We start from the raw sequence: 25932 nt of genomic DNA on the forward strand, positions 1-25932 counted from the left end.
AAACTACAACATCTTACCATTCATCAGTGGAAAACAGATAAGAGCCCCGGGTTTCTCTTCAAAGTGAGAGCTCTGATGAGCCAAACATTCCTTTGATCTGAACTAGTAATGACTTTATGAATTTCTTCACAAAAAATGTAATTATTAGAGAAAAAAATCAGGACCATCTCATATATATATATTATTATATACAGAAACTTTCAAAACTACTGATTTATTTTTTTCAGTATTTACTTTATCCAAACAATCAGTGTGTCTATTACACTCCAGTCCTACAAAACCACTCAAAGACGCCCTAATTCAGGCTTTGATCGTAAATATAATCAGCCTTTTGCTATCAATGGGCAATTAACCCCTTACCTAAAAAGCTATCACTTCACCTAGCTTCTCTAAGCTAATTATAGGCTAATCTCTAACATTTCTTTTATTTAAAAATGATTGAAAGAGTAATTGTAAAACAGCTAGACTGGACTGGCCCCGTCCCCACCCTGATGTACAAAAATTGGATGGATGGAGGTCTGTGAATACATTAAAAAAATTTGTGATATGTTTACTTGCAGCTCATATTAATTAATGTTGTTCTGATGTTAACTAATTTTCAGATGATTCGGTGTACGACTCTGCGGAGCCTTTCCTGACTGACGATACCACCGGTGGCTGCAGCCTTGCTTTGCCGTCTACCATGTTGCTCACCCTCCTTCTCATACTCCTCATCTCCTACTCATAGCAGCTTTCAGACCAAGCACCGCCCCACCACCGCTACCACTCTGAAAAAACTTGATGAAGGACACTAATGTAGCTTCCTCTTACTGAACTTTGGCCTTTACCTCAATAATACTCAAAGGCTCTAACCATCAGAGGAGGCAAGAACAGTGGTGGGGGGAGCTTGAGGCTGCATATCAACTCTGTGTGGAATTTCTGGGATCATCCCTGCTCTTCTTTTAATGTTTCTGTCAAGCTGTCATATAAAATTGTGTTACAGATCCACAAGTCAAGACTTTAAAGGATCTCGTGTTAACATTTCCAGGTTCCATCTCTGAATATTGGTGCATAATGCTTTATTTTTAAAACTGTGAGGGTGATTTATTGTATTTACATCCAACAGCCGCTTCCTGAGTTTTAGACATTGACTGAGATTTATATCCTGCTTAAGACACTAGAGATCTTGTCCTGGTGCATGGTCAATAGTCCAAGTAAATACAAGGTCATAATGACCAAAACTAGCAATATTGCCTTACAATGAGCCATGACCTCAGTTTCACAATCAACCATTGATCAGTGGCATAAGTATCAATCACAACTAGCTAGGAAAAGGCTGCAAAGAGAGCAATACAAGATGGTGAAAGATGTGCTCTTAGGTCTCTTCCTCAGTTGAGCAATGGTCGCTCACTTTTCACTTTTCAATGTCCTTGACTACCTGCTCAAGTCTTCCTCTTTGTCCAGGATGTGCTCATCCTAGTCTGTCTAGTTTAATGAAACTGTGCACCTACCCTTGTTGCCACAATGGTGATTCTGTCTTTACAGCATAACACGTGTGTCTTCCTCTTCTTCATGCTTGTATTGGATGTTGGGGGCTTTGCATTTCTGAGGCAGGCTGCAACTTTCATCTGAAGTTGCCAACCACAAAAATTGTTTCACGATGCATATTTTATCCCTGTTATTAGTTTCACTAGCTGGATTTGTCTTGCCGTGAAAGCTCAACTCTTTCTTAAGAATGGCTTTCCCTGCTTGAGAGAGTTGTCTGTCAGATACATTCATCACCCAATAGTCAAAGTGCTTGGTGTGAATTTAGCATACATCTGTCCGTTTCCACCATGCAGCAAGTAGCTCAGACTTCTGCTGTCTCATCTGTGACTATTCATGCTGTTCTCATCTAGAAGCTATCGGTTCCTGGGTTTTGCCTATTGTGCCTAACTTTTACATGAATGAAATGGAGAAAAGCTCTGATATCCTATCTTGGAACACCATTGAGCCTTTGGTCCAGATATAAATGACAATCTGGTGGACAAACACATCAAGTTCATCAGTCTAGATATAAAAACATTACAGGCAATCATTGTCAGACTGTGAAATTACTAATTCATACCCATGCATACCGATCAGTAGTACAAGTTTGACTTTGTTTATCCACATGACCACAATGTGGGTGTCATCAGGACAGTACAACAGAGCAAACATTTTCCCATACACACAGTGGCCAGGGAAGCTGAAGAACATCATAACAAAGAGACCCTGCATAGATTTGTTTTTTGTGATTTGGTGCTATGAAATAAAATATAACTGAATTGAATTAAATGTGGTTGCCCCAGTGGAGCATTTGTCAAAGCTGGCAACATGCTGACCAAACAAAAACCACTGATGAACTGGTGTTTGTTAGGATTGGACAGCTTTTCTTCTTCTTTATTTATTTATTTATTTTCACCATTGTGAAATCAAACTCTAAAACATAATACACCAAAAACGAAACAACCATTGCTGAACCAAGGAGGGGGCATAAGAGTATGTCTTTCACCATATTAAAACGCAGTGATTGCAGCAATTTCCCAACTCTGTGGTAGTACTCGTCTGCTTTGATCAGTGGTAATGGCAGTTTGCATATTAATGGTGGTGTTTTTGTCATGTAACTGCACTGTTTAAAGGTTGGGGAAGCCTACAGTTAGCGCAGACTGAAGAAGTCACTTGTGTTGCAAGGTTTCTTCCACTGAAAACCATGTGTAGAGATCAAAAGAATAAAGTTCCTGGCACTAAATATCTTAATATCTTGCTGTGCAAGTGGTTTCAAGCTAAAGTTGATAATTGAAAGATTTTAGACAAGACACTGGATAAAAATCTTGCCAATATAGGTAACTTTCTTTTGCGATAGCTGCGAAACAATGTGACAATTATTTAAATGAATACTTTCATCTGTAATTAAACTCATGGTATTTAGGGATTATACAGGTTAACGACAGGCCCCTTATTTTCCCAGTAAACTCCCAAAAACCAAGCTATTAACTTAGCTGTAAATTATTAGTGTATTTGCAACAATGACCCAGATAATTACTAACTACAAACTGTAAAAGAAATTGTTTAAGTGTTGATAACTACACTATGAAGTATTGGCTTGTTATATTTAATGCAATTACATTTTTTTTGTTGGGACAGTACGCAATTTTACCTTCCCTGCGAGCAGCACTATGTGACAGCAGGGAAGACAGAATCCCTTTACAGTAGAAGAGCAGTCTTGCAAAAGCTAGATACAGGGAGGGGCAGCTTTCTGCCATAACTTTACGTAACTGTAACTTAGTTTTATCTTTCAAAAAAAGTGTACATTTATTATGAAATCTTACTGTGAAGTAACGTTTGATAGGGACTCATTTTCAGGAACGCATATGAGCAAAATAACAGTTACCAAATCAACCAAAATGTTATTGTATGTTTTTTCTACTGTTCTAGGCAGCTGTTGGTTTCTGCACTTGTTGGTAACAAAATTAAACATATTATGTAACAGATTTACACATTTTAATTTCTGTGTTAAAATGTACAACTGCAGGTACAGTATGGAACATTTCCAAAATAAAATGCTCAAGAAATTACTAGACTAGTGGTACATATCTAAAATTAGAAACATCCTTTCTCAGAGTAATGCTGAAAGTCACGTTTATCACTTCTGTGCTGGACTACCGTAATTCGTTATTATCAGCATTTCCTTAAAACTCCCTGAGGAGCTTTTAGTTGATCCAAAATGCTACAGCAAGAGTACTGACAGGGACTAGAAAGAGAGGATATTTCGCCCATACTTGCTGCTCTTCATTGGCTCCCTGTTAAATCCAGAATCAAATTTAAAATCCTTCTCATCACATACATGGTCTTGTATAATTAGGCCCCATTTTATTTTAAAGAGCTTTACAGGACTGTATCACCCCAGCAGAGCACTTCACTCTCAGACTGTGGGCTTGTTTGTAGTTCCCAGGTGCTTGCTCATAGGCGGTTGACTGATTGTTGGGTTTATTCTGGGGTTGGTTATTGTTATTCTGGGGTCTTTACCTTACAATATATTACAACAAATTTATTAAAGACATATATACACTACCAGTCAAAAGTTTGGACACACCTTGTCATTTAATGTTTTTTCTTTATTTTTGCAAACACATACTGAAGACATCTATTATATGAGTCAAGCTATATGGAATTATGCAGCAACAAAAAAAAGGATAAATAACTTTATACATATCTTATGTTTTAGAATTCTGAAAGTAGCTACCATTTGCTTTGCTGACAGGGCTGCAATGACCTGAAATGGTTGAAATGAAATGGACCATCAGTTGTGTTGTGCAGAAGTCAGGTTGGCACAGAGCTGACAGCCCTAATTTGACAACTGTTAGAATTCATATTATGGCAAGGACTAATCAAATAAGTAAAGAGAAACAACAGTTCATCATTACTTTAAGAACTGACAGTCCGTCAGTCTGGAAAATTTTGTAAACTTTGAATGTGTTCCCAAGTGCAGTCACAAAAACCATCAAGCACTATGATGAAACTGCCTCACATGAGGACCGCCTCAGGAAAGGAAGACAAAGAGTCACCTCTGCTGCAGAGGATAAATATATCCGAGTCACCAGCTTCAAAAATCACAAGTTAACAGCACCTCAGATTAGAGCCCAGATAAATGCCACACAGAGTTCGAATACCAGACACATCTCTTCATCAACTGTTCAGAGGAGACTGCATGAATCTGCTATTTGCACTTTATGGTCAAATAGCTGCTAAGAAACCACTACAAAGGAAAAGCACCAAGCAAAAGAGATTTGTTTGGGCCAATACAAGGAATGGACATTAGACCAGTGAAAATCTCTGCTTTGGTCTGATGAGTCCAAATTTGAGATGTTTGGTTCCACCCTTCCTGTCTTTGTGCAATGCAGAAAAGGTGAACAGACGGTCTCTACATGCATGGTTCCCACCATGAAGCATGGAGGAGGAGGTGTGGTGGTGTAGGAGTGCTTTGCTGGTTGAGGATTTATTCAAAATTGAAGGCACACTGAACCAGTATGGCTACCACAGCATCCTCCAGCGACATCCCATCCCATCCAGTTTTTGTTTAGTTGGACCATCATTTATTTTTCAACATGACAATGACCCTAAACACACCTCCAGGCTGTGTGAGGCCTATCTGACCAAGAAGGAGAGTGATGGAGTGCTGGCCTCCGCAGTCACCTGACCTAAACGCAGTTGAGATGGTTTGTGATGAAATGGACCGCAGAGTGAAGGCAAAGGGGCCAACAAGTGCTCAGCATCTCTGTGAGACTGTTGGAAAACCATTTCAGGTGACTTCCTCATGAAGAGTGGCTATTTTTAAGAATCTAAAATATAAAACATGTTTTGAGTTATTTCACACTTTTTTGTTTACTACATAATTTCATATGTGTTCACTGATAGTTTTGTTGCCTTCAGTGAGAATCTACAAAGTAAATAAACATGATAAAGAAAAAACATTAAATGTGAAGATGTGTCTAAACTTTTGACTGGTAGTTTATTTACATACATACTTGCATATAGCCCCATAGTTTTCAGTGAATGTAAACTGATATGCACTGTGAACTAATAGACAAACCAGGCTAAGCCATGAAGTCCAAAGAATTGTCTGTAGATCTCCGAGACAGGATTGTATTGACAAACACATCAGGGAAGGGTACAGAAAAAATTCTGCAGCACTGAAGGTCACCGGGACTCTTCCCAGAGCTGGCTGCTCAGCCAATCTGAACAGTATTATTGCCAAAAGGCACTATCCAGGTAACTCTCAGAGCATGAGAAACAAAATTCTCTGCTCTGATGAAACAAAGATTGAAATCTTTGGCTTGAATGAAAAGTGTCATGTCTTATGTAACCCTGGAACTGCTCATCACCTGGCCAATATAATTACTACAGTGAAGCATGGTGGTGGAAGCATCATGCTGTCAGGATGTTTTTTGCCAGCAGGAGTCAGGGTGGAAAACTGTAAGGCCTAGTTTAGGGTTAAGGGAAAGATTAATACAGGAATCTACATGGAAATCTTTGATGATAACCTGCTTTAGAGCACTTTGAACCTAAAGGATCAAGACTCTAAGCACACAGCCCAGATAACAAAGGAGTGGGAGTGGCTTTGGGACCAATTTGTGAATGTCCTGAACCAGAGGCTAGACTTGAAGCTGACTGAATATCTGAAAGGTTCTGACAATGGCTGTTCACCAGTTCTCCACATCCAACCTGATGAAGCTTGAAAGGTTCAGCAAAGAAGCATGGGAGAAATTGTAAGTAGGTATGTCAAGCTTGGAGCATCATACAAAAAAAAACCCTGAGGCTGTAATTGCTGCCAAAAGTGATTCAACAAAGTATTCACCAAATACTTATGTACATTAGATTTTTGTTTTTTCTTGTCTTGTATATCTTATATATTTTGCATAAAGTTGCACGAGATATTGTACAAGTAGATGATTATCCCACAAAAGCCTTTAAAGTATGTTTTTCAGCAACAAAGTTTGAATAGTGAGATCAATAGGACCTAAGGAATTATATCTTGTTAGAATACTTGTGTTGTTTTTAGTACAGCATCTTACACACTTACACAGACAAATGCTGACATACATTGTTAGGATTTTGTTAGGGTTGGGTTTAGACCTTTGTCTGTACAGTTTCTGATTCTTATAATCTTGAGGTCACTTGAATGTATGTTTGACTTAGCATGACCTTTGTCTATGGCTGCTGAAAGCAAGCAGACAACGTGAGGTAAGCGTAGACTTTATTAAAAGTTTACAAAGCTCCCATGTATGAAAACAGAGGCCAATGTGGAAGTGCCTTGAACCTTCATTCTTTTTCATGGCTAGCACGGTGTAACGCCATTAACCGAAAGAAATGAGATGTGTATATGGTCTCAATAAATATTTTCCCAATTAGGTTATTAGTCAATCACTACCTTTAAGTTGCCTTCAGTAACACATTATGTTTGTCAAATAAACTGTAGTCCAATTTAGAGTCAAAAGAAAAAGCATGTTATGCTTTGTCACTACCAGTGAAAACGGGATCTCATGTAGAACTATTGTGTGCCCTTCAGCTCAATCTCTCATTCAAATCTATAACTTTGGTTTCACAAAACAAGATGATAATTACTTAAACCAACACTTGACTTGACAGTATATGTACTCCTTTTATATACTCTATGAAGTTTCATGAACTCACAGCTAACATTGTGTCACAGGTAAAGTAATTTAAAGTAGCTTCACTAACTGACAAATCAAATTATTACATGTATCTATAAAACAATATACCTTCACAGGTGTGAAATTGTGTTAACTATTGTATTTCATAGTAAGTAGTCACTTTTGTAAAAGTGTTCATCTGAATTAACAACATAATTAGTTCAGAAATTCATACTTTTTCAATAATGTAATAAAAGTTCTCTGTAATCACGCTCTCAGTTATAAACCCCAAGAACTTGATTTTGTTCGTCTGGATGTAGCGTTTTCAGAGGGAGAAATGCTTTGTCAGTCATGGTCTCACGGCCAATGATGGATGGTCTTTGATCATATTAATTATCAAAAGCTGATCTCACAGCCCATTCTTCACCAGTGGTGCTAGTTTCAGTCATTATGCAAATGTACTGTTTATAAGGTTGGGGAAACCTGCAGTGAGCTGACACTGAAGAAGTCACTTGGATGAGTGACGAAAAATTTCTCTCTCTCACTGAAAACGCTACGTCCAGATGAACAGAATCAACTTTTTGGGATTTCTTTACCTGGATGATTGAGCATGCATCAAGATATCAGTTATATAGAACAGAGTAAAGTGGAATAACGTGGCTGATTTGTCTCTCACATTATAAGTGTTAAGAAGAAAATGATAGGGAAGCCTATCTATAGTTCTAACTGTTCTAGTCAATGGCCTTTTGTTTCTGCCAAAGACTTGTGAAATATGTCTAATGGATAAATCTTTAGGGTCAGGGTCAGTTAAAGGGGAGGAGTGTGTTTTATTATTTTCTGAACTGTGATGTTTTGTTGTTTAAAAAATGTCCTGTGCAAAACACAAATGAAGAAATAGAAAAATAGCCTTTTACCTCACTGGTGCTGGATTTTTCATGACTGATAAACAGCGACACAGTGTGGTTTTAGATGTAGTTTTTTTTTTTTTGTTCTTCCCATCTCTCCATACCATCCCCCTTTTTTTCCTGATGGCTGGACAGTGTGTCCTTGGAAGTAAATAAGCAGGGACTTGTTGAGAAATGCAGTATATCCAATGAACACATTGAGATAGATTCTGATGATGACAAACCACTTGTACTCCAATGAAGAACTAACAAAACAAGAAGATGTAGATGCTAATGTCTGTATCAACAACACGTTGTTTTTTAATTTTGTATTTTACTTTTTTCCCATCTTTCTGTTTATGAATTTATTGGTAGAACTGAGAAGTGATCTGTCTGATGTTTGTAACTGTTTGTTGTTGTTGTTGTTGTTGTTGTTGTTGTTGTTTTACATGCATTGCAATGGTCTCTTGTTGCTTGGTAAGTAATAGATTTGATTTCTTTGTTGAGTTCAGTCAGTATGTAGCATAAGACAATGTGATGGAGAGGAGGAAAGAAATCTAGAGGAAATTAGTTCTGATTGTGGTTTTTGTGAGTGGGAGTGAGCTCTCCCTGTCATCTGGTTTACAGCGTCTGAGAAAAAGATGTTTTTCTACACTCGAGTGTCTGAATATTTTATTCCTTTTAAGAAAAAAGTAATAAGAAAAGTTCTTGTATATTTTCATATTGAATGCAAATGAAATCCTGTTGTAAAACAGGTATTTTTCTGATTAGATAAAGAGCTATGGAAAAGTAGATGTCATCAGGACTTGTGCTAGCACTGCAGGAAGAATAAAACTTCAAAATGCATTTATTTAATTTAAGTAATCTCAGAGAGAAAATGTGTGAATCTTTGATAAACTTACCACAGATAAAATAAAAATAAAATCCACTAAAGGTGCATCTTCCTTCATTGTTGCATTTGACCAACTTTTGACAGGTTCCACTGGCATACAGGGGTCCGTGTGCTGTCGCATATCACACGTCCTGTATAAATGCATAATTAAAGGGAACCCCCCTCAGATATTCACTGTTCTTCCTCCACACAAACATTTACTGTTATTTCTGTACATATGATAGTGAACTTATCTCTATTTACAAATAAAGACGTGTTTGCATGCAACACACTACCCCACCCTCTCCCATAATGATGATGAACAGTTCTCAAACTAAATTCACCTTTATTACTTATGGATCAAGTACTTAAAATGAAGCAATAAAAAGCAGAAGGTAAGAATACTCAGGTAAGTATGAACCCATTTGTATTCATTTTACTTAATTTTTGTGTGGGGCAAAAATTACACAAATAATGCAGTAATTGTGCAGGGATAATGCAGGAATATGAAACCCTGAGATAAGTTGCCTAATCACAAGTTTAACTGAAAGAGGCAGCCTTAAGTGTGCTGTGAAAACTCAAATACTAGATACGAGGAACAAAACGTAATAACAAAGAAAAGCAAACTAGCAAAACTGAAAACATTCAGCAGGGGACGCAAGAGTGTCAAAGTAAAACAGGAACCAAGAGACATTCACAAAGACGTAGACTTGACACTGGGACATGGAGACATAACTGACTGGGGAGACAGAGGAAACATGGAGACAAGGGTGACTAGACATGAAACGTGGAACTCGGGGAAGGCAAAGGCAAAAACAATAAAGAGAACCAAAACCACGAAGAGCAACCAATCCAAGAATAAAACTTAAACTTCAATAAAACCCAGTACCATGACACTCCTACATATTGTGTTCCACACTTCTTACAAGTTATTGAATATACACAGTTGTTAGGACGCTGATTACCCTTACATGGTGAAAGGAAAACACTGTCATTTTAAAAACTGTGCAACCATTTACGGTGCTGAAAAATTTGCCTCTGAGGTCTGGGTCTAGCCTCAGAGAGTGGTGCGATTTTGGCCTTTATAAGATCTCTCAGGTTTTTATTTCTCCTAAAGGCTGCAATTAACTTATAATCTCAAAACATTTGGGTGTCCTGAACAAGTTTCTGAAAGTGCTTCCTAACAAACATGGTAACCACTGGGAGAAGAGGAGAGACATCAACGGGCCTCATCTGTAAAAAGGATTTGAAACACTTCCTTAAGAAAAAGCGACAGTACCCTCTTGTGGACAATGCCGAGAATCGGATTTTAGTAGCTTTCCTGAAATCAGTCTGCTGAGTTCAGATCCTATGAAATCTCAATAATTGGGACGTAATTAGTCCAGCAAATGTATGCTTTGGATGAAAGCTTGTCTTAAACAAGGGGACATGTGTATCTGTTTGTTTGAAAAATACTTTTACATCCAGTCCATGGTTATTTAGAATTTATTTGGCCCCTTAAATGTGGTTGTATCCAAGAAATCAATTGAGTTTTTTTAAATAATGGATTTAAGCTTAATCGAGGCATTATGGCTGTTCAGAGTCCTTAAAAACACTTCAAAATCTTGTTCAGAATGTTACCATATTCCCCAAATATCATCAGGAAACCGATAATAATGTAACGTTTTTTTCTCATATTTTTCTAAGACAGAGGTCTCCCACTCTGCCATGATGTATAGCATATGCAGGGGCAAACTTTTCACCATCACCACCCCTTTATTTGCAAATAGAAGTCCCCGTTGAATTCACAATCATTTTTCATTAGGATGACTTCCAGCAGTTCCAGTAATAATTTGTCTGGTCTTCTCTTGTGAGAATTTCTGAAAAATTCTCCTTACTGCATTTATTCCTTCTTTAATGTCTATATTTGTATAGAGGCTATCAATGTCAATTGTAAACAGAAAGGATTCAATGGGGGCTTCTAGTTATAGAAGAGCCCTGTTCTTGGCTCAATAAATACTTCTTGTGCTTCTTCTGATACAAGTTATTAATTACCTTTTCAACTATTGGTATTGTGTCTAAATAAACTGGTTTCTTTAACTTGAAGTAGTACATGTTGTCATTCAGCGACCTGTAGCCTCCCTCCTCCTCTTTGTCCAAAATCACTACAGCACTCGCCTTGTCTGCTGGTTTTAGAATAATTTGTTTTCCTAGATTTTTTAAAAGCTTTTGTTTCTGCTGTAGTTAAGTTAGGTTTGATACAACTTATTCGAAAATAGTTTTGGAAATAATCCCAGTACAGCTTTCACCAGGGGCGGATGCTGACCTATGTGGCGAGACCAGTCAGATTTTAGGGTAAAAGGCTGAAGTTCCGAATCGTTTTTATTCCAATAATATATAGCCAATTTGACCCTTCTATGATATTGTTGGATATCATATTTATATTGGAACCATAGATTTTTATTGTAGCCCTTTGTGGGAATTAAATTGCCACCCCTAGTCAGCTGAGGAGTGGAAGGGTGAAATACTTTAGAAAGGTTTACTACACCATTCACCCCCTCCCACTGCTTCGAGCTTATGGGGATGTTCGATTTACATATTCATTCTAATACTGAAACACAAACATTGCATTTATTTTTTTAATCCAATTAATACTGTCTCAGTGCAAAAGTTAAAAGCAGGATATACAGGAATGTGTTCCTCCAAACCTTAAAATTGTTCTTTGTGGGGAAGGGCATTGGAGAAATTGATGACCGGGAGAAAGATTTCAGCTTCCGGAAATCTCTTTTGGGCTGTCTTCAGTGCTCAGTCACCGGCATTTTTTTTTTTTTTATCCTTCTGTGACCTGTTGTTCCGGCCAAAGGATAAGACAAATTTATCCACCATCATGCTGCAGGTTGCTTTCTCCAGCACGGCTTCTGCTTGGCACCATTTTGCTCCTGCAAAGCTGTCAATCTGCACTCCCTTTTTTGCAAAAGGTGGGAGTCTGGCAACATTGGAGTCTCAGATGGTTTTGGTGAGGGCGGTGAAGCAGGAGGAGAATCCTCTGCTGGTTTTGTTTGGAGGCGGGTCTGCACACTGGACCTCAGTATGTTTAGGTTTATGGGGGTCAGTCTGTAGTGTGCTACAGTGTATGGTATGGATACTTTAGTTGTTTTGCCTCCTCTGGTTTCTGAGGGGTTGGATTCTGTGTTTGCGAGATCAGCCACATTGCTACTCAGCTCCACAAGAGGTTGGGGTGGCTGGGCAGGGGGAGGTGATCCCTCTCCGCCAGGGGCCTTCCGCTCCCAGATGGGAGTTCTTTTCATCCTCTGGTCCCTTGGCGCTGATTGGCCATGGTCAGTCTCCTGTAAGTTAGTAGGAGGGGTGTTCATCAGACTGTTCTCACTCCCTTCCTCTCTGTCTACAAAGGGTGACCAGTCCCCCAAGATGGGATCGGTCATAGTTGAGGGTGTGTTTTTGGATGAAGTACACATTGCCCTAGTTGGCATTGCCCTGTGGTGTGGTGGATCACATATGAAGGGAAGTTTGCTTCAGTGAGGGGTTCTACATTTCCCCGCTCATCTGTGGATGTTGCTCAAGTTCACTGGATGTGCCCTGTTGGTCAGATGGCCTGGTGGCTGGCATCAGGTCTGCCAGCTTGGCTATGATGACTGCTTGGGCCCCAGCTTGAGACGGCGGCCCAGATTCTTTTTGGCCCAGGACAATGCTATCTCAAAGGGAGCCCTCCAGCCCTGTATGGGAATCTACAATTTTTTTTATACTCCATCCACTATATTCTGAATATAGAATATTAATATGGCTGTGTGGGTCAAATTCCCCTCGATCAGAGTTTGTGTTTTCATAGCTGGCTTAATAACCGTCACTAAATTTTGCTCAAAGGAGGAGGATAATCTTCTTGTGAGACATTTTTCAGTTGATGCACTGATTTACTCAGTTTATGAATGATGCAAACTTTAGCATAAAAGTCAGGATCATCTGACTGAATTTGCATCAAAGGTCTGGCTTTACATACCATCCTTTTCGGCCTGACCTTCGCTCAAATCCCCGGTCCTGCCACAGCAGTGCTGGGCAGTATGGCGGTCAGCAACTGGTGGTTCTCTACCACGGTTCTGCTTCCATTGTTAGTGAAAGTCCCTCTCACCTTCATATCTTGCCCCTCTAAGGTGTGGGTTTGCCGCCCATCCCGGGACAGGAAGCTGTTTCGGTGGACGGTTTCCGTCTGTATGCTCTGTCCGTCCGATCACAGTCTCTCTTCTGGCCTCTACTTTGCTCCATCACGGTCCAGAGCTCGTCTTCAGATCACGCAGGCATGTTTGAGGCCAAGCCTGTTGCCTTAACTTTGCAGTGTAGACACTATTAACTTTGCTAGTTAATGCTAAGTGGCTATATGCTAGCAAATCACACGCACTTATTTTTTCTGTGATAAAGCACTTTTAATCTTAACTGACTCAATTAATTACAAAACCATTTATATGCAAGCCAAAGGTGCAATGTTTCGGTTTGTAATAAAACCTTCATCAGGCTGGCTTGCTTGATTTCAGGCTGTATGACAGGTGCAGATTTGTTGAAGATCACACATGTGTGTTCGATCACATGTCATAATGGCTTTTCAGTGTCCACAGCCAATCAGAGAAAATTACTCAAAGACTGTAGAAAACATGGCAGATATGTCTCTATCGCCCCCTGGTGTCTGGCAGCAGTATTGGTCGTAAACCCTAACCTAAAATAAATTAATTCTCCTCAGATACATTTATTCCAAAGATTCTTTCTTTTGTTATCAATAGTTCTCATCACGCTGACTGATGTCCAAGGGGTCTCCTTTCCCATAAGTTTGATTCTAACTCCTACCGCGGTGATGTTAAATTAGGGTGTAACGTTATCATGAGAGCTTTGACTGGTAGCTGCAGTCACGGAGAAACTTGCGTATCTCTGTTCGGGAATAGCAGATAGAGCGGGGACGCTGAGAGGAGGTCGAGCGTTTACGTTACGAAAACACGACCGACTGTTTTAACCTGACAGCCTGAGGTGTTCTTCAGTAAACTGGACTAATTTCAATTACTGCAGAAAACAGTTTTCTACAGTCATGGAAATTACACGGGTCAAAGATCTTTGTATTAAGAGGGACCTGATTGGTCACTCACCTGTCTGCTGCATTCAGAGACCTCATGAACACAAATTTACAATATCAGATGTGATTACGAAACATAATTGAAAATTGCCCTGACAAATGGCCCTACACGGTCCTATTTACATATGAGCAAGCAAGCAAACAATTTATTTACAGAACAACTGTAAACTGCAACTTTGCTGACAACAAAGTGTTGTACACTTGACATGCCCCAAAATGATACATTGAATAAAAATTGAAATAAAAAATAAAATATAAAATGATAATTAGAATTAAATTTAAAACAATAAAATCAGGGTCATGCTGTGTCATACGCCAAGAAGTAAAAATGGATTTTAAGAGGTGTTTTAAATCCATTTTCATCCATTTTCTTCCACTTACAACATATTGTACAGGATATTGCAATTTGGGCATCTCACAAGACCTTTCCCTATTGTTGCTTTTCCACAGGAAGTAGGCACAGTGAGACAAATTGCACCAATAAAATGTGTAAAATTAAGCAAATTATAGGTTTCAAATTGCCCCCCCAAAAATGGATTGTGTACATTTTTTTTGTAACATCCTAATGATACAAGGATTATGAAACACCATACAAGTCAGAGAAAGCAGAATCATATTCCTATCACATTCAATTTGTTATGTTGATTCATCAATTTTCCAGTTCAGGCTCCTACAATAAAGATTACCTTATGTCATCATAGATGAAGGTATGCACAACTGCATCCGTTGCAAACTTCCTGCTGAACTACATGACTGGATCACATCCGGACTGGAGACAGCAACTCCATGTTGGACTTCTGGAGGCTGGAGCTGGTTCTGCTTTGGACCGGAGAAAACCTCCAGTTGTTCAACAATCAGTTCATCACAGGTATGTTTTCACTGGCGCTGTTGAGCTGTGTTTGAGCCTCTGATGAGATCTTTGTTTTCTCACGATGAGACATTGAACTCTTTGATTATCCAGTATGATCATGAAGGGTCCTGACAGAAAACATTCACGCAGCTGTGGCTGCAGATGTCTGCCTTGTGTCAGCTGACCTGTGCTTTCTGTGTGAAGAGGGGTGGAGGGCCTCTACCCGGAGGAGGTCACACAGCAGCTGAAGTATAATAAGTAGGTGAGCAGAAGGAGAACTGGAAAAATTGTTTTGAGCACATGAGGTACAGACAGACATTGTCCTTCATTAAAATTGGTTACCAAAACAAACTCTGAAGGAGAGTGATGTTGGAAGAAATTCAAATCAAAAATTAATTGTTGGTTGTGATTATCTAACCCATGGCAGCCACAAGAACAAATGTTACATGCTTAAAATAAGGGGGCGTTAGGGGATGTAAGTGAAGAAAATGGTGAAAGTTGTCTTTGTGAGTTAGAAAACAGCTACAGCACAATTTAATATCTCTTCTGTTAGAGAAGCAAACTGTTCTGCACACACCAGAGAGTGCCGTGGTGAAAGTAATCATATTTAAAGCTTTGTCAAACCAGTAAGCTGTCAGAGTCACTTCCACAAAACTGAGTGAGGGCCGCATTAGAAACAATATGAAAGAAGCAGTGCTAAAAGTCACAAACTGACTTGATGATAGTTTGTGCCAAAGATCTACAGAGCTGTGGAGAAAGCTTAGTTGAACTGAGCAGAGAGCCCAGAGTGTGGAGAACCAATTGGAACAATAAACAGAAATCTGGAGCAGAACAGACAAATCAGACAGTCTCAGGCCTAAAGAGCAGAGCTCAGCAGGTGAAGCTAAGAGTGAAAGACTGGCAGGGGAGGGAGGCTGTTCTCCAGCTGTTACTATAAATAAAGTTTTTGGGGGGCTAAATAAAGTTTTTTTTTTACTTTGACTTGGCTTGACTTGATAAAGTTTAACATTGAGATGTTAATGAGAGTGAATCTACAAGGTCCAAGCCCAGTGAAAAATAAAATTGAATTCATTCTGGAACTAACACCAAAGCTACACACAGTGGGCAGGTTGTCACAATAGAATTTGCTCCAGGCCCATCAACGTCAGCAGCCATCAGAGAGAGAGACCAGCAATGTTCCCTCTAAGCTGCGCGCGTGCGCAATTGCGCACTGCTGGCACGGTCTCTGCGCACAGAAAATCTGCTTTGCGCACAGAAAGAAATCTAACGTGAATTGAAATTAAAATGAATACTTTAACAATTCTGTTTTGCTGTGTTGGTCAGTAAGTGACTGGCTGCTCCCGTATGGGATTAGAACGATGGCACCTTATCCCATAGTCCAGCCAATGATGCGATTCACACTCGTATATACGCAGCTAATCAACGTCAGGCTTGACAGGCTATGACAGCGTCCTTATGTGCCGACACCGGTGTTTTAGCTAGCAAAGCGGCGTGGCTGATGTGGAGTGAAGCCACGTTAATGACGACGTGTACAACCTAGTGATGGGGTTTCCGGCTCTTTTTAGAGATCCGGCTCTTTCGGCTCGGCTCACTAAAAAGAGACGGATCTTTCGGCTCCGAACCGGCTCTTCAGGTTGTTTTGTTGCTTTAATTAATTTATTATTAACAATGATATAAAATTATGCACAAAAGGGATTACTAATGTAAAAAAAAAAGTGGTTTTATTTATATATGTTTATATATAAATGTATGCCGTGGCCCCTAGAGACAAAACACGTACAAACTCCAAAACACATTTCTAGCATGAACTGAACTTCCAAAGCAGAGTTACTAGATCACTTAAATTACACAATTGAAAGCATATGTGTATTGTTTGTGTATTTATACACTACACTCATATATATTCAAATAATTTTTAAAAAAGTTCATTTACCTGTTATTACCACACACCAAATCGGGTCATTGGTACTTGCTGGCTTGTGTAGCCACTAGGTAATAAAAGCTCAACACTGCGCCCAGCATCCTGGAGCACTTCTGTTGTGTTTTGTACGTGTTTTGAGTTTTTACGTGCTTCTGAGTTTTTACATTTTTACGTGCTTCGAAGTTTGTACGTGCTTCGAAGTTTGTACGTGTTTTTACGTGTTTTGGAGTTTGTACGTGCTTTGTCTCTAGGGGCTGTAAATATACTTTTATTTATTCACTCCACATAAAATGTAATAAATAAATCATATAATACAAAAATCAACTATTCACATTTCAAATTTTAACTATTTAAATTTTCAGCTTTTTCCTTTTACAAATTTAAAGTGAAACAACACAAAATACTGCAAACCACAACACAATTAAATATAAATTAAAATATGAAAACCAAAAAAAGATGCACATTCTCTGTCATATGGGCCTGCATGCATAAACTTTCTGAATCCTTTATCATCTGCAACTGAAAATAGTTATGGATAATTACTATACCTTTTTAATGTGACGTTGTTGTCCCTGGCTCTCTTTCTCTCTCTCTGTTCCTGTGCTACTGAGTGTAACTACCGCCCCTCCCCCCTCTGCCCAGCGTAAAGCACAAGGCTCCCGTGCAGAGTGAAGCGGGAAAAAAAAGTGCGAGAGAGAGAGAGGGTGAGAGAAAAAAAAAAAAAAACCCACGTGAAGGCTCGCGATAAGGAGCCGGCTCGCGTCGTTCACGTCAAAGAGTCGGCTCTAAGAGCCATTTCGTTCGCGAACGACCCATCACTAGTACAACCATTGGAGATGTGAGCAGGACAGACGGAACAATTGACGGAAAAAGTGTGGACTTTATACCAGTTTTTAAATTATGTTGATAGACCACGTAAATCCAGAGTTATGATAAAAATATTTGCAATGTTTGATTTTCTTCCTGAATACTATCCTTGTTTAGATTTACTGCGGGAAGAAACGGTAAAAACGTCGTTTTATAAGGAAAACGCTCAAAAGCACTCTCCACCTATTAGCAAAAACAACGCCAAAAAACCCCCACACTTTCCTATTGGTCGCAAAATGTCGACCAATCAAAAAATGATTTGGCAACATGGTCATGACCAGTTGTTTAGGGAGGGCGGAAGTTTTAGGAGTGACGGCGGTGTTTTGAGATGTGAGAGATTTGCGACGTTTAGCGCAAATCTTGTGTAGTTAGTGTGTAGTGTAGTCAATAGTTCTGTTGTGTGTGTCAGAACAATGAGGCAACTGCTGAATGTTACAGGTGTTATAGGAGTGATACATCTCCTGTTGTCAGGCCTGCAGGTATCAGGCTGTTGTTCTCCTTTATCTCATAGTGGACAGAAATTATTTTTTGGAGTGCCACAAATAATTTGTGTGGCATCAAATTTGATGCAGAACACCTGATTGTTCTATAAATAGTATGAAATGTTTGTTTAAAAAAACGCCTTGGCTGCAAACAGCTGCAAAAAACTGTTTGCATTACTCAGTTACTTTTTTGAAGAAGTAACTATATAATTATTGCCCAACATTGGTCATTATTTACTGTATTTTGCAGACAGAGAGTTACAGGACTCTCTCCCAGACCACAGACTCTTAACACAAGTCAGAGCTTATATATGTGTGTGTCTGTGTGTGTGTGTGTGTGTGTGTGTGTGTAATTAAAAAAAATCATTGTAAGTGGGCTAAAGCAGTTAATTAAAAGTAGTGTAACATAAATGTAAATGCTGTAATTTGATAATTTTAATAAACCATGTAACTTGGATGGATTCGATGCTGGCATGACCACTGTGCACACGCCTGCTGTTGCTCACAGTGGTCCAAGGGATCGCTCAGGGAGTTTGTGTGTTCGCTCAGACACATGAAAAATTAGAGGGAACATTGGAGACCAGCATGGTGGAGAAAAAGTGTTTGTGGGGAGTGCCAGTTTATGAGAGAGATTATAGTATTAAATGGAGAGCTGAAATCAACAAATACAGAGGGCCTTGAGTCCCCAAACAAATTAATTAAATCATTAAATATGTCATTTATGTATCATTATTTCAAATTGAAAAAAATATATATATATTAAATGTTAATTTCATTTAAAACATTTAATTATCTCCAGTTTTAATTATTTACCATTATTTAATGACATCATTGATATTGGCACTCCTGGCCCTGCTGCACAACTTTGGATTTGTGTAGAATTACTTGTGCTAGGACAAATGAGCATACTTCCCAAAGACAAGCGGTAGGGTATGATGTTCCGCACTGCAAAACTTTACCTATATCACTCATTAGAAGAATTGCTGCAATTAAAATCAATCTGTTCTCGCCAATTCCTTAGAAATCCTCTTTTGCTCGGTTGAAGTCACCAGATTCAAACATCTCAAGGATCTTATGGATAGACGAACAATCCAAAAAAACTCACCAGAAGCTAACACACAATGGTGGTTTAGAGCTACCAAAGTCAAATCACTACTGCTTAGCTAAAGAGAACAATATTTCTTGTTAATTGACACATCACTACAGTGGTATGAAAGTTTTTGCCCCCTTCCTGATTACCTATTTTTTGCATGTTTGTCAAACTTAACTATTTCAGATCATCAAAGAATTATAAATATAAGACAAACACAACATAAGTAAACACAAAATGCAGTTTCTAAATGAAGGTGTTTATGATTAAGGGGGGGAAAAAATCCAAACCTACATGGCAGAGTGTGAAAAAGTGTTTGCCCCCTAAAACTAATAACCAGTATTATACAAACTTCACTGAGCTTACAGCTTATCAGTATGAAAGATGGCTGGCACTGAAAGGATATTGAATATTGATGACATGTATTTAAAGACACACACACGTTCTTCGGCTATGCCGTTATTGTTAGCTTGGACTTGGTGAGCTTCATCAGATATTCCTGAACTTTGTCTGTTCCTCACAAATTTTGTAATCTCGCAAGATTTTCAATTTTTACCTTGGCAGTTCTTTTCCAGTGCTAAGACATGATTGTAGATGTCAGCAAAGTCCCTGAGCATGGGACAACATTCCTCCTCTACTCACATTATTGGTTACTGCAATTTGGAGATTATTTTGTTCAAAATGCACCCATCTGAACCCTCGTCCCCCTCACCGTCCCTAGTCCCAGGTGGCTGTGATTGTGGAAGGCTGTGGTTCCAAGAACTGGAGGTTCTTGGATAGGTCTTCGCTGTGTGGCTTCTTCAAATTACTCCACCTGTAGTTCACAGCTGGTGTGGGTGGAGAATGCCCACAACTCAATGACATCTTCAGCCACTGGAGTGTCTCCCTTCGAGGCCTCCCTGGGATACCAATCCCCGTTGCTGTCTGTCTCGGAAGGGGAACTCCCTTCCCTTCAATCCAGCATCACGTGCGTCGTTGTTGCCACCTCTGGAAATCCAGATCCTCAGGTCAGTGGAACAAAATAAACGTTTGGCAGATTGTCATGTTTCAGCTCCCACATATCAGGCTGATCAGAAGGTCTGGCTCTCCACCAAAAATGTACCCCTGAGGACCAAATCTAAGAAGTAGGAAACTTGGTTCATTGGCACATTTGAGGTACTGTTAATTATTAACCCAGTGACTGAGCGTTTTTACAGTGGAGCATTTGTAAATATTGAGTGTTGGAGTTGTTTACCTGTCACACCACTGACCACAAGAACTGAGCGGGAGTCAGGAGCACATTTACAGAAGCCACGTCTGTGGAAAGTCTTTCAGTAATGTTCACATTCCCACTGTAAATAACAGTGAGAATTTACAAAATCCTCCATTTTGGTCCCATTCTTGCCATGCACTCTGAAAAACGACTGGAAGTATTAGTGATTGGGTTTTTTTGTTTGTTTTTTTATATCCCATTAAAAAAATTTATTGTTTGTGTAAAATTATTTTTAAAAAGTCATTTCTAAAATGTACGATGTTTCTAAAATGTAAAATGTAGCATGTTTTGGATTTAGAACATTGGTTGGACTACATGTGTAGAGAGTCATTTAGCAGCATCACCTAAAGAACTCCACTACACCTGTCTCAGCAGCATCAATAAGGGTTTAGATCTCTGCTCCATTATTAACATATAATAACTCCAGCATCTCCTTGCTGTTGGGTAATTAAAAAATAATAATTACCTATGAAAGAGAAAAAATGTGATGTAATCTTCATGTACATAAAGTTCAGAATCTCAGGTTTCCACAAATGACTTTTTACTTTAAATTATTTGGACTCATTCTAATCATTGTTGAGCTTTTGATTTTGTTTAGGTATATGCCAAAGGTCTAATTGTGATGTATATGGAGGTAAAAGGTGAGGTAAGATGAGTTAGTTCCCCTTCCAAGTTACTCAACAGTGAAGCTTGGGAACAATCCCACAGCTGAAAACATGGGGTGGTTCTATTGATTTATCCTCTGAGCAGTGCAGAAGATGGCAGTGTTGAGGGCATGGTGATGGATAATCAGAAAGCCATCACAATTTACTTTTGCCAACACCTGTGGAGTGCTTTATTCCAAGACACTGACATTGTTTTAAGATGTGTGGATAAAGTTTGGCATTCCAGGAAAACCAGCTCTCTGATCCAGCGCAGAATCAGCACAGAGCTGTGTGTCTCCTTGTTGCAGGGCTGATAAGATGAAGGGTTAGTGGCTAATTCTGCAACACTGTTGTAACGTTGTGAAATTACATTGAAAGGGGAAGTATAATTATTGTGTTGCTCCAAGGTGGTTTGACAATAGCGAGCAGTTTACTGCAGGCTCTAAGAAATTTCAGACATGGGGTTCATCCAGAGTGCAGTGCCTGGGCACGGCCACGAGGTGGTGATAGAAGTTGAGGTGGGTCAGGGTTAGGGTCTGATGAGGGCTTTGATGGGTGACCTTCTGTCCAGTTGGTGTTGTTTGCCTCTCCTCAGACCTGGCTGCAGTCTGCTGATTATAGAAGAGTCTGCAGTACAGAAAAGCAAGAACAAGCAGACCCCAGACCCACTGCAAACACTAAATAACGAGACGACTCCATGTGGGTGCCGTACTTAAGAAAATCTTTGTGCAGAAGCGAATCGTGTTTCTCTCCAGAGATTCGTGGGATGATGTTTGCATGCTTCAGCTCCACCCTGAAGCTCTGAGTCTACCATTGGATTTTACCATTCACTGTGAACTCCGATGGAGGGCGTTCTTAAACGCAACACAGCACCACCTTTTGATTACAGTCTCTCACAGAGGGCCTGCTCACCTATTACTGCTGCACTAACAACTTACAATATCAGATCACAGCTCATCATTTTTGTACGAAACTTGGAAAAAAATAAAGTGTACTTTATTGATTCCCTTGGGGAAATTCTTCTCTGCATTTAACCCATTCACTCAGTGAAGCAGTGTGCAACCATTGGGCGCCCGAGGAGCAGTGTGTATAGACAGTACCTTGCTCAGGGGTACCGCAGGGTAGCTGTTCACCGGCCTTCCGATCATGGGGCCACCACTCTACCTACTGAGCTATCCCTACCCTAAAAAAAAGGATGCTATGTCAGAAATGGGCTGTGGTCAAAGAACAAATGTTTGATTTTAATGAGCCAAATAAAAAAAATCACATAAATCAAAAAGTCAGCGACAAACAGGTCATAAGACATTTTTACTATTAGTACTTTTACTTTATTTAAATGTTGCTGTTTGTACGTGAGATTATAGATAAAGTTTTATTGGGGATGACCACAGTGGGGGTCACGTGTTAAAGTTGCAGTTAAATAAACGTGAATGAAAGAATCTGCAGGAAATAAAGTTTCATCTTCCTTAAACTTCATGATTTTTCCGCCCCGCATGTCAGCGCGCGGGTCTGCGGACGTGGCATGCGTGCTTCCTTCTTTCCTATCGCGAAGAAGGACCAATGAGAAAAGAGTCCGTGGACAGCAACCCTCTGACATCTTCGGGGGAGCATGACGTATAACTGAGGTGGACCAATCAGGTCGAGGGGAAAGTCTGAGGCGGGCTTTGATTGGCTGCGGAGGCCTGGAGGCGGCTCCGCGGGGTCGCAGACAGCGGGGCTCGGTGTGAGGAACGAGCAGAGCAGCGGTCGCCAGGTGTAAGAGTAGCACGCGCACAGGTGAGAGGAGAGCAGGTGAGCTGATGCTCCAACAGCTGTAGCGAGTTTGAGGCAATCTGCAGTTTTATGAATATCTACGTTAAACAGAAACTGTGATGTTTGTAAAACCAGAGTTTATTATCATGTGACTGACGTTTGCGAGAGAAGCTGACTGTGAGTGAAAATATTCAAAGAGGAATTTAAAGCTTAAAACGTAAACTTTGTTTCTGTGTGTGTGGGGGGTGGGCGTGCGTGCATGTGTGTGTGTGTGTGTGTGTGTGTGCGTATGTGTGTGTCTGTGTCTTTGTATGTGTGTCACAGTGTGTGTCAGGATGGTGCGTCCAGTGCTTGTGTTCCTCATCCTTGCTGTGGTAGTCAGCAGCAGCAGTAAGCCCACAGAGAGGAAAAGTCGGGTTCATCATGAGGAGCCTCTGAGCGCCCTTGAGCATGACGACCAGAAAAACTTTGACTACGACCACGAAGCATTTTTGGGACAAGAGGAGGCCAAAACCTTCGAGCAACTTCCTCCAGAGGAGAGCCAACGCAGACTCGGGTGAGTTCAGGTCATCTGAAGCTTCGCCTGGTTTTTCTGAGTGATGAAGAGAAGCAGGCCGGCCTCGGCTCTCCACATTGAAGTACAGCCCGAGCAGACTGTGGCTGAGCGCTGTGCAGGGACAGGGTCCACAGAGCATAATGAGAAATTCAGACAATCACTTCCTGTAGCTGCGTCATGCTGACCGTGAGGAAATAGACGTCCTCACTGGTCAAATTGTCTCCACCTCCAGCTGCTGCAGACGCAGGAGAAACTTTTACATTTTCAACTCACATACTCAGCTCAGCTGTGTTCACAGAAAACTCAATACAATTAAAATAAAGTCCAGTGTATTTCCTGGACCTGTGAGCTCAGTTTGGGTTCAGTTAGGTTAGATATTTCTCAAGTCCAGTCTTTATTTTTGTTGCCTCTCATTAAGATGTTGTTTTTGGCTTTGCGCTCTGGTAATTTGTGTCTCTGCAGCATCATCGTGGATAAAATGGACACTAACCGCGATGGTTTCGTCTCTGAGGAGGAGCTGAAGGCCTGGATCAGAAATGCTCAGAGGAAGCACATCTATAACAGCGTGGAGAATCAGTGGAAAGACTTCGACTTGAACGGCGACGGCCGCATCAGCTGGGACGAGTACAGGAACGTGACATACGGCATTTATCTGGGTCAGGACTCCATCTGAGGTTATTAGGTCTTCTTTGATAAATGTTTTTGTGCTGTAATCAATCTGATCAGGTCTCTCATTGCTTGGCTCCAGATGACCCTCCAAAGGAACCAGAGTACAACTACACCCACATGATGTTGAGGGACGAGCGGAGGTTCCGGGTCGCAGACAGGAATGGAGACCTCGTCGCAGACAAACAGGAGTTTTCCGCTTTTCTTCATCCTGAAGAACACGAGTACATGAAGGACGTCGTGGTGCAGGTGAGACTGATGCCGTGGGGTCATGTGACCCACTGTTTCGTTTCAAATATTTAACTTTCTTTTTTTGTCGCAGGAAACGATCGAAGACATCGACAAGAATGGAGACGGGTTTATCGACCTGAAGGAGTATATCGGTGAGGTTTTATCGATCAGGTGGAGCATTAGAGGAAACAGGAAGCAGCTGATCTGAAGGTCAGGAGGTCAGGCCTTTACCTTCTCCCGACAGACGGACTAGGCAGTGATGGTCTCATGATGAAAATGGACCTTGGAGCCTATGCATGCTTTTTGTGATGTCAGGCAGCAGGGGGCAGCACTGTGACGAGCTCGCTGCTGAATACTACAAAATTTACCTGCGGCTGAATTTATTCTGTGCGCTGCAGCTTTCCTTGTGTGTGTGTGTGTGTGTGTGTGTGTGTGTGTGTGTGTGGAGACTGTAACCTAACAGATTTAAGTTCCTCTTCTAAGTTTGGTCACTTCCTGTCATGTCCAATTGCCCCTCCCTGAGCCTGGTTCTGCCGCAGGTTTCTTCCTTTTAAAAGGGTGTTTTTTCTTCCCACTGTCACCAAAGTGCTTGCTCATAGGGCGTCGTATGATTGTTGGAGTTTCTCTGTATTATTGTATTGCCTTGAGGAAAATGTTGTTGTGATTTGTGCTATATAAACAAACTGAATTGAATTGTCGTAGGTGACATGTACATGTCTGAGGATGGAGAGGAGGAGCCTGAGTGGGTGGCGACGGAGCGTCAGCAGTTCTCGGAGTTCAGAGACAAAAACAAGGATGGGAAGATGGACAAAGAGGAGACGATGGACTGGATCCTTCCCTCTGACTATGACCATGCCGAGGCCGAAGCCCAACATCTGCTGCATGAGTCTGATGCTAACCAGGTGAGGCTGAACCAAAAGCGCCCCTCGCAGCTTTCTGTTTACCTGCTTGCATGTGTAACAGCTGATTTTTGTGTCTTCAGGATGGAAAACTGAGCAAGAAAGAGATTCTGGACAAGCATGAGGTGTTTGTCGGAAGTCAGGTGACAGACTTTGGAGAGGCGCTACTGCGACACGACGAGTTCTAGAGGGTCACATGATTGAAGCGTCGCTGGAACAAACTGCTTCTGAATTTTGGTGGAAACTTTATGGAGATAATTTATTTTTAGAGCCAAAGAAGAAAAAACAGTTTTGATGTTCAAGAGTTACTGCCAGGTTGTTAGGCCAGACTTTTTTATTTTTCGTATGTGTTTTTGCTCCTCACGAGTTTCTGCAGTACAGAAGCGTAAAACACTGACCCGCCATTTTCACTAAAATCCACTTGTCATTGGGACACAGGTGGACTAAAAGGAGTGCTCGCGTGAGTTCAGGTGAGAGCGCCTTACTGTCATTGCTGTGTTGGTCATTCGGAAAAAAATCTCACGTAAACGTTTTACGCTTCGTACTTCAGAGCGATGCCACTTTGGAGCAAATAACAAATGTTTTTATAAAGATTTAAAGATGCCTTAAAGCTTAAAAAAAATCTACAGACAAAGTCTGAGTTTTATGTCACATTTTTACCTGTTTATCAATAAAAAAAGTGAAACTCAGAGTTTGGTTTCGTGAA

At 40.4% G+C, this 25932-nt stretch overlaps 2 protein-coding genes across 4 annotated transcripts in view; both read left to right on the forward strand.

Annotated features, from left to right (window-relative positions):
* LOC146499143 (ephrin-A2-like) overlaps positions 1-6244 on the forward strand; it is a 59049-nt gene extending 52805 nt beyond the window's left edge. Inside the window, exons 4-5 of one of the 2 annotated variants that reach the window (XR_014870306.1) lie at positions 603-1425; positions 3337-6244. Coding sequence is in view for 1 of the 2 variants with exons in the window: in XM_085138507.1 (XP_084994633.1) it covers positions 603-727 (125 nt within the window). In the remaining variant the exon portion in view is untranslated. Of the gene's footprint in view, positions 1-602 lie in introns of both variants that reach the window. The other variant, XM_085138507.1, reaches the window with a different exon arrangement.
* A 16553-nt stretch (positions 6245-22797) lies between these two features.
* calua (calumenin a) lies at positions 22798-25915 on the forward strand. 2 transcript variants are annotated; one of them, XM_085138505.1, is made up of 7 exons: positions 22798-22913; positions 23199-23430; positions 23893-24086; positions 24179-24345; positions 24419-24479; positions 25030-25229; positions 25310-25915. In XM_085138505.1, exons 2-7 carry the CDS (start codon positions 23210-23212, stop codon positions 25412-25414), a joined length of 948 nt encoding a protein of 315 aa, XP_084994631.1. In that variant the 5' UTR covers positions 22798-22913; positions 23199-23209; the 3' UTR covers positions 25415-25915. The 2 variants fall into 2 exon arrangements, with proteins under 2 accessions (XP_084994631.1, XP_084994632.1); XM_085138506.1 differs by having other exon boundaries at positions 22800-22898.
* The last annotated feature ends 17 nt before the right edge of the window (positions 25916-25932 follow it).

This window comes from Neolamprologus multifasciatus, chromosome 17 (genome assembly GCF_963576455.1).
Source record: "Neolamprologus multifasciatus chromosome 17, fNeoMul1.2, whole genome shotgun sequence".
Taxonomy (NCBI): domain Eukaryota; kingdom Metazoa; phylum Chordata; class Actinopteri; order Cichliformes; family Cichlidae; genus Neolamprologus; species Neolamprologus multifasciatus.

Coding starts and splice junctions, on each gene's coding strand:
- calua (XM_085138505.1), top strand. CDS start 23,210: ATGGTGCGTCCAGTGCTTGTGTTCCTCATCCTTGCTGTGGTAGTCAGC. Junction 23,431..23,892: donor GAGAGCCAACGCAGACTCGG/GTGAGTTCAGGT, acceptor GTGTCTCTGCAG/CATCATCGTGGATAAAATGG. Junction 24,346..24,418: donor TGAAGGACGTCGTGGTGCAG/GTGAGACTGATG, acceptor TTTTTGTCGCAG/GAAACGATCGAAGACATCGA.